General features: G+C 35.9%; 1 protein-coding gene across 2 annotated transcripts in view; it reads right to left on the bottom strand.

The window, feature by feature from the left end:
• LOC150080151 (sodium/potassium-transporting ATPase subunit alpha-like) overlaps positions 1 to 12535 on the bottom strand; it is a 265285-nt gene that overhangs the window by 24669 nt on the left and 228081 nt on the right. For both annotated transcript variants that reach the window (XM_090380961.1, XM_090380962.1), the window contains exons 18-20: positions 10864 to 11038; positions 9122 to 9252; positions 2102 to 2203 (exon numbers count right to left, since the gene is read on the bottom strand). In XM_090380961.1, the coding sequence (XP_090237087.1) occupies positions 2102 to 2203; positions 9122 to 9252; positions 10864 to 11038 (408 nt within the window). The remainder of the gene's footprint in view (positions 1 to 2101; positions 2204 to 9121; positions 9253 to 10863; positions 11039 to 12535) is intronic.

Genomic DNA, 12535 nt, shown 5'->3' with positions numbered 1-12535 from the left:
CACAACTCACACTCATGTGACTTTACAATGTTGCAACTTCACAGTGACACTATGTTCGGTTTTCTCCGAAACCTCTGGCACCGTGTAACAAACACACTATGTCCTTTATAAGTAATGTAGGCCCTTTATTTTACATCTTTCCATCCAAAAATTTAGAGATGCTAGATGAAGCATTAAAAACAGAATGCCGAACTCGGACAATTATTATTATACATTGTGAGCCAAATACTACTCTTTGATATGTCAAGTTTCTCTTAGAGAAATTCGGACTGAAACGATTTATGCCTCAAAATAATAAGCCAACTTTTAAGTTTACAAGGAGGAAAGCAAAAGAACATTATCGTATTTTGGGGTTACGTGGGCTTTCACCAGGGTCAACTCAAACGCGTGTACTACTCTACAATTGGGTTTAACCGCTGGGTTACGTGCCTTGGCTAATTAGAAAAATACGAAGGATTCTTAGAAAAAATTCCTTTCACAGTTAATTTTTCTATCAAAATATTTTCATAATACGCTATATTAAAATGAAGCTATTAATTAATTTTTAAATGACTGGATCTGAAAGGTATATTTTCATTATTGCTTAAAGATTATCATAAGATTCTCAAGTCTTTGATGGTTATTACTTAGAAATTAATAATGAGTACACTGGGAACGTTTCGGACACATGCTTTCCCAATACCCAGACATTAGCGAATAAATCTCTCAATCATTTATGTGACACATGATTTTACTGGATGAAGTTCTGATTGTAATGTTTTTTTTTTTTTTTTTTTAATTGAAGACTCGTCTCCAGTTTTTTTATAAACTAATAGACAGTAGTTCTTTCGATTTTTAGCCAGCTACCTATGGGAGAGGAGGATATACCCACCTATTCGAAACGAAAAAAAAAAAAACTTTTTTTTAACTGACATGAAACGGCTTTGAATGACGTTTACCACAGTGTCATGGTAAATGATTATCTACTGATTTGCTTATCCATTCCGGCCAATGAGCAAATATCAGAAAAGATTTCAATGCCTTTACCCAGGCCCTTTGCTCAGTCCACAATTGGTACGACCGCTGTCTTTTCCACCCACACCGGATGGAAAAGACCTACGTTCGATTCCCGTCGATGATAGAGGAATTTTTGTGGGCCTTTTTCACAACGTGGCTGAGTTAGTCGATCTCAGGCGAGGGTAGCATGGTTTTTTCCTCCGGAAACTCGGGTTTTTCGTCCAGCAAAACAGAAAATAGACCTCAGAATACAAGCGATTTAGACAATATAGCCTTAGTCGCTAATGCTTCTAAAACCCAACAACAACAACAGACTTTACTCACTTCTCCTTGTTTAACTGATCCAATTTATTGTTACCGTCGCCCCTGGTGGATACATGATGAACTAATTCCCTTGGCTAATTCTCTTTCCCGTCAGCAGTAATGCCTACGTTGGTATCTCGCACTTATATGACGGTAAGCCACAGGAGTAAACAAAATTTAATTCTAGTAACCTTGTAGATAACTGGAATGATGTAGTTAAGTTGTAACCAGGAAAAGAAGCAGGACTTCAGCATGAACGAAAACAACGCAACGCAATATTCGTGATGTGTGCAAAATAAATTTCACCTCTTTCATCATGTTTATAATGAGATTTTTTTCTTTTGTCCGAGTGCACATTTATTTGCATACAAAAAGTTACGGAATTCTATCATTCTTTCCTGACATACGATCTTATTTTATGAGATATCCAAATTTATTCTCTTAATTCAAGGCTGTAATCAGAATGCAATCAAGGATACAATCAGAATAAAATATTTTCTATACGGTGTACTGGTCTGTCATATGACAAAGTTTGAAGTAAGTATTTTATTAGCGATATTTAAAAACAACACAGTTGGAGCAGAAAGGAATAAAGTGATCACGGGAATTGTTAAAATCTTAGCAACCCCTTTAAACTGTTTACGTGCACAGAACCAAAAACAAAACAACGAACAATTCTACCGTGTTTACTATTTTTAGATGAAGTATCTGTGCTTGTAAGAACCCTTGTATAGGGACTGACTCTGAGAACTAAAGGACCAGCAGACACATATCATCACGTGAACTAAAACACGACACTTACTTGAGTGGATACATCCGCAGACCTGTCTCCATACCAGGAGTATACGACAATAAACATGCCAATGCTGTTTCGAACACCAGACCGAAGTTCAGGACGTGATTCCTAGAAAAACAAAACAAAACATATATATATATATATTGAAACTGTATGGAGAAATTAAAAATATCTTAAAATAAATAAATTTATTTATTCATTATTTATTTTTTCTAATGTAGGCATGCAATTACATAAAATTAATACTAATAATTTTGCTCTCTTGCTGCTTTTCGGTATTCAGCTATGAATAAAACAGAATCTACTGTAACAGTCCCTTTGCGTAATGTTACACGAGAACCAAAGAATCTAAAGTTAGAAGGGTGAATGACAGGGAATAGACTGTGGAAAGGAACACATTGATGACATAAACAATGGTTAAAAAAAAAAAAAAAAAAGGCATGGTGCCAAAGTAACTGTGATTCTACAGTACACAAGTGTAATATTTCATGTTACGATAAAAATAATAAATGTAAATTATATAAATATATGTGGAAATTTATCAATTCTCTCGTTTTTTAAATCAAAAGATAAATTTAGAATTTTTTAATATGGAAAACGTTACGTAAAAATTTGCTTTCTGGAGCAGTCTGGATTGCGTATTTACTTTTGTTTTACCATGTCTTCTTATAGACAATTAATAGTCCATTTGATTTCTGTAGAAAAAAAAAAAAAAGTTGTGAATATCTGAAGTTCCTGACAGCTGGAAGCATTCTCTCTGTAATTAGGGGAAAAAAAAAAAAAAAAACAGACTAAGGAATGATACGTACGCGGACGTTTACGCCTCATCACATAACGAAAGGTGTCTATTATTGTGAGCACACTGTAGTACTCTTTTCAATTAATAATTAAAAATTTAATAATTTTAAATAATTTTTAATTGGGAATAATACATGTAAGTATACTTTTTTTTATTTTAATAGTTACTAAATACAAGTAGTGTTTTAACTTTTCCGTCAGTATTTACTAAGGACTGCTGAGCCTTGTTAGTGTGGAAGACTGGAAAATAATTTTTTCGTGCTAACGGAAAAGCACATTAATTAAATACAGACGCTTTTGTTTATGCAGACGAACAAGGTCGGTAGAATGGCGGGACGACTTAGCCCTTGCCCCTGGCCTCGCGGTGTATTTGTCCCTGGCATTGCAAAAGTTCGGGCTGCTACAGCAAACGAATTTGTTTATAAAGTGTGTGTGTGTGTATTGCACCAAAACAGCTAAGGAGATGTGTAGTGCGCCATTTTTGTATACGTGTAGTATAATCCGTTTTCCCGTTTTTCTGGACGAAAACACAAATTAGAGAGATTCGAACCCAGGGTCATTTATTTTCTGTGTGTGTTTGTGTTCATTTATAACTTTGAAAAATTATTTAGTACAAGTAGTATGTTACAGGCGCGTTCAATTTTTATTTCTTAAATTAAGTGAACTTTTATTTTTATTGTAATTAATACAAGCGAAAAGTAAATAACTAATAGTAGAAAAGAAGCAACGAAAAATAAATAACTAATTATCTTGTTGCTGATTAATTACTAACTGATTAGTGATTTAATAAATTAAACAATCATAGTATACTGTCAACGCTTTCGTACTGCATTTACTTATTTCCTGTGTTTTAATAACAATTGAAACATAACACGTATTTAACGTTTCTGTTGTGATTAATATAATAAGCAAATATTGTAGTAATAGCTCATGATTTACACTGGTGTACAAAATTTAAGGACCAGTCAGGTTTTCACATGTAGCTTCTCATAGGAGTGGCCTGGATATGGGAAAAGCATACCAAAGGAACCTCGTGAGGTACAGAAATGATGAAGGAAACAACGGAAACAAAACTGTACAGAAGGGACTTTATTCAAAAATGGCAACAAAGCACTGGCTGTCATGATACAGATGCATCGCTACCAAAGATGTAACGAAGGGAAGAGGTGGTCCTCAGTAGGAGATATGGCCACCCCTAACGTCGATGCAGGCTTTGCACCGCCTGTCCATATTTAGAACAATGTTACCGCAAGAATTTTGATAAATTCTTGCGGTAACATCGTCCATTCCTCTGCGCCATCTTCAGCTGGTGAACATTTTCTGGTGGGTGTGGACGTGCCGGTAGGCGTCTCCCCAGAGCGTCCCATATGTGTTCGATGGGATTTAGACCGATGGAACGGGCAGGCCAATCCATACTAACAATGTCCTCACCTTCCAAAAGCATATTAACAGCCACAGTGCGATGGGGTGTGACATTATCATCGATAAACACGAACTCGGGACCAATGGCACCTCGGAACAGACGCACATGGGGAAGGATTACCTCAGTACAGTAGCGTGCACCGGTTACAGTACCGCCTTCCAGTATCTGGAGTTATGTACGTCCATCCAAGATAATGCCTTCCCAGAGGAGAACACCTCGACCGCCATATCGATCCCTTTCAGTGATGTTTGCGGGGTGATACCGTGTGCCAACCTCTCGCCAGATTAGCTGACGTCCAGAATCGCTGCTGAGACTGAATCTACTCTCATCAGTAAAGAGTACCTTAAGTGAAGATTTTGTGGTTGTAATCTTTAGAATTAGTGTTGGTCCTTAAGTTTTGCACACCAGTGTAAGTATATAGTAAACTGTAACAGAAAAACGAGCGAAAGCAACGATTTTTATGCGTGAACAAAGAACATTTCGTTTCTTCGCATCTTCTATATTGTCTGTTCATTCCTCCAATCAGCAGACGGCAAAAACATAATATCGCGTTTTTGATTCAGCTACAATATATAGTATATGGATAGCCCATGTGATATGTATGCAATTTGTAAGGTGCATTACATTCAGGAGCATTAGTAAATAGTAATAATTCATGATTTCTAACAAAAAATATATATATAATAATAATAAAATAACGAGAATTATGCCGGAGCCGTGAAAATTTCGTTTCTGTGCATCTACTATATTTCATATTCATTCCTTCAACCAGCGCATGGCAACAAACATACAGGTGCAATATTCAAGCTTTTATAACGCCCCGTATTCCATATGGATGTTTTAGGGAATTTTCATCGATTCTTAATTTAAATATGGATAATAATATATTTTATTGAAATTACATACAAATTTTGTGCTATTTAAGCAGCACTTTTTTGCTTGAAACGTAAAACCCACTGTATAAAAAAAAAAGGAGAAAAAAACTAGGAATATCTTCCTGCCAAATCCTCAAATAATTTTTCATCAACCGCGCAATTTATTTATTACCATTTTATCAATCATATCTTTGGAAGTGAATTCATCCACTTAGCCTAAATTTTATTGCCTTTATTACAAACACTGCGCTTGAATGTTAATGATCTTCCCAATCGTAAATAGTCTTTCAGGCGTTTGTGTCTTTGGAGAATTCCCTTGCATTCTCGGAAGTGCCAGATGATTTATAGCCTAAAAGTATGTATAAATCCATTTTTGTTACTATTACAAATCCCGGTAATCATTCTTGTATAGTCATTACAATAATTCTTCAAACATCGTTATTATGCACTACGAAGTTTTGAGACGGAAAACAAAATGAAACTCAGTAATTAATACATAACATTGAAACCTGTGCATTGAAACATTGCACAGGTTTCAATGCACAGGTTTCAAACAATTGATAACATTGAAACTTATCCAAGATTTTATCTTGGATAAGTAATATAAGTTTACGAGATGATCTTCGTTGATAGTATCGTGATCTCATGGGTGGGAAAAATACAGTTAAATAATGTCCAACAAAATATTTAATTTTACTTAATTATGTGCCTATATTACCATTATGATGTGAAAATGATGAGGCAAAGAAATACATATGTAGCAATCATTGTGGCACCATTTCAAATCAGTACGAGATCAAAAGCCACAAGAATGACTCACAGAAACTGGTTTCTTTATGAATGTCTATATTAATATCTAAGAAACAACATCGTTGGCTAAAGGCGTTGTCTCTGATTTCAAACTGTTCATAAATAAATGTAAAGCAAGACAGTATACGCACGTTTATTAACAATATTTTTTATTTACCTTAGATAAATCCGATTAAAAAAGTCTAATCACATTTCATGTTGGAGTACAATATAAAATATTGGAAACCAAATTATTGTAAAACTGCAAACCATATATTTATACGGGATCAACATACGAGTTCAGTTAAACAGGATCCATGTTTTTATGATCCAACTTCTTCGAGTTCGGCTCGCTTTGGCAAAGTCCCGAAGGACCTTCTAATTCTCTCAAGAAGCTTTCTGAAGTTTCTCTCACGTAAACGAAGTATCAGGTACGTTCCCTCAGTGAGGACTTCGTGGATAGTACAGTAGTTATAATTACCATCCTCCCCACACTGTATGGAAAAGACTTACATTCGAATTCCGTCAATGGGAGTGTTTCACTCCGTGCCGAGTTAGCCAGTGTCTAGTGAAGGCGACATGATTTTTGATCCCGGAATTCCATTATTTTTTTAAAGTCCAGCAAACAAGCAAACCCACTGGAGTAAACAGTAATTTCCAGGCATAATACACGTTAGTGTATGCACTTCGGTTCTGGTAATCCTAAAATTGGAAATTTTTGTTTTGCATTTAAGTCTCAAGGTATTTTGTTAGGCTTGCAGTAATTTCATTTTTTAATGAAACCCCAAAGACGAGAAGTATTAGAACCTATAGTACTTAGTACCATGCATGGGCTGAAGGTTGAGAAGATGAAAGAAGATTTTCATTTATGGCATGCTTATTTATATACTTTACAGTAATGTTTGGCACAAAGCATTCAGAAAAAGTTATTCCTGGGAACCTTCAATGCAGAAAGATAAAAGAATTCATAGTCTGAAAGCTAAGCTTCAGATGAGTGTCTTGAAAGACGTAGAGTTGCATCACGCTACTGGACGTATTTGATCAACGAGAATCAGTTAAGAAAACGACTCCATTGGAAGCAAAGTATGTCGGAACCATACTTCACATAAACATCTTTCTTTTTTTTTTTTTTTTTGTTAGTTGTTGGCGCATCGGCTTCTGTGGTCATAATGCACCTCCCAAAGTTTTTGCATTTTACCCTAATCCAAGTCCGAGGCGGGATTCGAACCCGCGACCTTTGGGTTGCCAGGAGGCACTTTACTCACCTGGCTAGCACGGTCGGCACATAAACATCGATACATTGCTATTAAGGAATGAGGATGACAATCAGCAGTATTTGGAGTGGGCGTTTACATAACACCAACAAAGCAAACATGAATGGTAGTTATGATTGATACAAGAGCAAGGAGAGATTAATTCTGGATGTGCAGAGGACTTTACAGAAAGCAAAGGTTGATTTGATCATTGTAACTTTTACAACTTAAACGCTGCAGATGAGGCAGCAAACTCCGCAACTGAAAGCTTTTATTGAGGCTAATACATCGATGTATATGTATTACTGATTAGGAACATTTGTGCTGGAAACACAGCCCAAACCTTGTATGCAGATTTCTAAGAAAGAGAAAAACGTTCTGGATGGCAGCCAAAGAGAGACTGATTTTTTTAAATACATTATTTCAAATGGCGATTTTATGAACTATAAAAGTACCGTTACTAAATATTTTTGTTATTAAATAAAGACTAATTGTCCAACGTGCATTATTTATATTTTGTAACTGCCCCTATTAGCCATTCTACGGATATAAAATTACTTTATAACCTCGTTTGGACAATGGTCTGGTACGCATCACCTCTTTTCAATATGTAGCTTCCTCCAAAGAGGAGCAGCAGCTACAACTGAATGAAAGAGAAGTATCTCTGCTCACTTAGGGACGGCTTTCAGCTGATGAGGAAGTACTAACTTAGACCGCTTCAGTAGCCAGTGTTTTCGGTGTGTGTTGGAATTTCGTTTATTTTCAGGCAGCCAAGCGGCAGAAATAACCAAAGTGTTAGCAGAATTATCCAATGCCAGTGTATCAAGGTTTACCTTTAGATACATTTATAACACTTAACGTCAGCCTTCTGGAAGGTATGTGTGTAGTAGCTTAGTCTAAAAAACTTTCATTCCCGTTGAAATAAATAAACAAACAAAAACTTGAGCGCGAGCATTAATAACACAAGTTAACAATTTATTAACTGTTTTTTATAACATGCGTAAAATAAATTCTTTCAGCTAAAACTGTTAGGCTGTTCGTGAAAATGAAAACTAAAGGAGTTGTAGCACGCAGCTTTTATGTATTTTTATAAGACACACATTGGAGTGCATACATTTATTATTCAATGTGAAATGATTACATTATTTAAAAGAATAAACTTGCAATCAAACATCATATTATATTATATAGAATTAAGAGAAAAAAGGCAAAATTGGAAAAAATTCAATAAAATAAAATTATTTTATTAAGATTATTACTATATTTAATACCACTCATAACTACGTGAAATTAATAATATAGTTTATTAAGCTATTTGCCTAAACTACTATACATTAAGGTGACGTTTCAGGTATCTTACCGATACCCATCATCAGACCATGCTGCCGACAGACTCCTCTTGCCGATGTCCCAGAAACCTGATGCGCAAACAAGAGAGGATTTCGTGATATATGAGTGGTATTAAATACAGTAATAATCTTAATGGAAAACAACCACATAATGTCCTTTCCAACCATATTAAAATTATTTTATTTTCTTTTACGAGTGGTTTAATCTTTTCTTTGAAAAAAACAACCAATAATCACCAAGTTGGATCCCCCTAGCTCCCTCCATAGCTTTGTTCCATTATACTCGTATCTTGGTGGAATATTTCATCTTGGTCATCAATAATGACACCCAAGTTAACAAAGAAAAAAAAATCCATATTCAAATTGTAAAAATTAGAACAGTCAGCAGCTGCCCCCACAAAATCGAAACCGTGCTTCATCTGGCTCTTTTTAGTTTTACTAAAGAATTTAGTTATTCAATAAATTTTAAAAAATTAAGAATATTTTGCACCGGTTTTTCAAAGATATTCTTTATTAAGGGAAAAACAAATTATACTTACTTCATTCCTTGATGGAGAATGGAATTCCGACGAGTTTTGCAGATGATCAAATCTGCCCATTGCACAACCACAATAGATACAAAAAATGCAGTGTGACATGTAAATTCCAGAGTTTTCCGAGCATTGTAAGTCTGAAAAACATTAAAAGAATGATAGAATTAGTACAGAATAGTGCTAATTTCGTAACAGATTTAAAGAACATAAAGCTTCAGGCTAAAGAAATATTTATAACTAGTGTATGGTTAGAGTAAAAAAGAAGTTCATACGTACCTATAAAAACAAATAATTTATATACAAAAATTATTTATAATAAATATATCTGTGAGCCAATAAACCCTTACTGGCAGCCGACCGGGCTAGCCGGGTGGGTAAAGTGCCTGCTGGCAACCCAAAGGTTGCGGGTTCGAATCCCGCCTTGGGCTTGGATATTACGATGGTACCGTACTGTCAGGTTGGACCTCACGGTCACGATACATAAAGGAAGCAGGAAAAAAACTGATTGCTCACATCATACGATAAAAAAAAATAATAAAAAAAACCCTCATTAGTGACGTAACGCTGCGGTTAAAACTCGTACAGTATTTTTAGAACTTTGACATGAAATTTAAGAGTAATGACATATATAGCTTGACATTCTTACACCCTTTGTAGTCTTAGCACGAGTACTGAACATATTTTTAATATAAATACATACAGACATATTACGCCAGACATTTAAATCTAGACTGCCTGGGAACCTAATTTAATACTCATATAGGTTAGTGGCGTAGTATTACAGTTACGCTCAAGTAATAGATAACCAAAGTTGAGGAATAGGTTCAAAGTGGGATTTAGCAATTAATTATCAGAGGGCTGCGTTGTGAATGCTATCGCTCATAAATTACGAAAAATGATTTACTAAAGGGTATGTAGACATAGTAAATAAACGTTACCAAAGTGAATTGCAGGCAACGAAAAACCGGTAACGTTTCGTTTTATTCATAGCTTAAGGGATATTGCTCATAGTTGATATACACTACCCTACCATTATATCCAAACACCTGCATATCTACAAATAACCTTTATTTACAGGAAAACTAATAACGTATGTAGAAACTTTTAGCCTTTATGACTGGCTCAAGTCTTCATGGAAAACTCTCCGCCAGACTTTTGTAAATGTACTTCTATATTTTCCGCCGTTCAGCTTTCAAAGCGAAAACCAGTTCAGGTCTGGTTTTTTTTTGAGCAGTCTCTCCTCACACGCACCCAACAATCCATTTCATCCCAGAGGTTCTCTGTACTATTGGGGTCAGGGATCTGGGTTGGCTAGTCAAACTTGTAGACGCTCATGTCCTGAAACCAGTCCGTCCAAATGCGAGCAGTATGGGATGGAGCATTGTCCTGCTGATATAGATATGGGCTCTCCCAGACGTGCTGCTACAACAAAGGTAACACATTATTGTACAGGATGTCTAGATATAACTCAGTATTCATGACTGTGTCCAAAACAACCAATGACCACCGGCCAAACCACGATAAACAGCCCCGGATCATCACGCTGTTTTCTCCAAATTTCATTGTCAGAACGATTCAGTCCAGCAGGTAGCTTGCTCCGGGCGTCTGCTACACGCCTAGGGACGACCGTCACTCCAAAGCACAGCTTTCCATTGGTTTCTGGTCCAAAAACGGCGGGCGTTTTTGGAACGGAAATTCATTATTTTCACCTGCTACAAATACGTTACGTAAAAGAACAAACTACTTACCCACTCTTGACGATAAGAATCTTCCAGGTCATTTATAGCTTTAGAATCCCAAGCTTTTCGCAATCCAAAGAGGTCCTTGGGCCAAAATCCATTCTCAGCCATGATAACAAAATAAGCGAAGAAACCGGCAGAAGCTTGCATCATTCCAATCTGACCATAAGCCATGGATATCAATCTAAGTAAGGTAAAATATGATATTTCTCTTTATTAAACAGATTGCAAGCCCCTGTCTTTTTAAAAATTAACTCTATATTTAGGAGTAGAGGGAAGATTATTAGTTCGGATTGTGAAATGATTTTCTAACAAGAAATTTTAATTAATAGTATGATTACATTTCTCGTGTAATTTCAAATATTATGTATTCGTAAGCTGGGTGTCCAGAAAGAATTAAATTTCAGATATAAACTATTTTTTAAACTATTCTTAAGTAAAAGATAGTTTTAAAAGGTCATCTAAGACTGTGACGGTCTAAAATTCTTTCAGACCGTTAAAAAAATTTGATTATCAAAAATTAATACAAGCAGTCCTCGCACTTAGGACATAATGGGTTCCTGGATATTGAATCTTCGTTTGCGTTGCAAGTCGAAGCACATTTTTCCATCAGTACAATGTTAACATTTTGGGTTATGTTCTAGTCCCAGCGGCCAGATAATTCTTTTTATTCTAATAAGTTACAATAATGGCTTGGAAAAACAGTGAAAAGCAGTAATTCGAAAACATTCGTGAAGGCACATGGTTAGTAGCATCAGAGCTCTCACCCACCCTTGTTTAAGAAGCTCATGCAGGTTTCTACCTTTTCTTGAATTAATGCTAAATTCAACAGCAGACGGTGTTGGCTTTTTCATCATGAATCCAAATTAGAAGTTTTGCAACGTTGGTAAGAGTATCCATATGCTGCTCCACGTTCGAAGGATATCCAAGTGATGTTTGAAGGAATACAGCGTTTTCTTAGAGCGCTTAATTAAGTTGATCTTTGTATCCGTTGTTACGACCGTTGTTCCCTAAAATCAGACGCTTCTCCGGAACTTGATTTACTCTTATCAGCCATTTTTTAAAGGGAGGATATATGCATAGAATATGCGGTTTTCTAGTCATAACACTGAGAAAATCTTTATCTTTATTTCAATCAGTAGTAATAGTTAATGTTGTTGTTGTTATTGGGTTTTAGGAGCATTAGCGACTAAGGCCATATTGCTCGGTATATACTACTGTCTGTACATTGCGTGTGTTTTGTGGTCGATTTTCTGTTTGTTGGACCGGTTATGAAAAAAGCCCATAAAAATTCCTCTTGTCATTGACGGGACTCGAACCCAGCTCTTTTCTACCCAGTGTGGGGAGGACGACGATTCTACCAACCGTCGCACGAGGGCATCAGTAGTAATAACATGGTTTTGCATTGAGGATGATGCAATACCCACAATAGCAATAATTCTAGGGATTTAATATCGTTATAAACAACAGTTAATTACAAAGAATAGCTATTCACAGAGAATGGTTATTTATAGGTTTCTTTTTCAGCAGCAGACCAGATCTACACAGTATCACGCTCACTTGGCATCAGCTGGATCACTGCAATATAACCGCGCTTCATACCACTTTGGCATGGCGACCACGCAGCTTATGACGAGAACTACTCACTGATTACACGGCTTCTATAGACTTTGTCATCAAT

Source organism: Mastigoproctus giganteus, chromosome 9 (genome assembly GCF_048544385.1).
Source record: "Mastigoproctus giganteus isolate SK-2022 chromosome 9, ASM4854438v1, whole genome shotgun sequence".
NCBI classification, from domain to species: Eukaryota; Metazoa; Arthropoda; class Arachnida; order Uropygi; family Thelyphonidae; genus Mastigoproctus; species Mastigoproctus giganteus.
The sequence above is the reverse complement of the archived record's forward strand: the minus strand, read 5'-3'. Positions and strand labels throughout refer to the sequence as shown.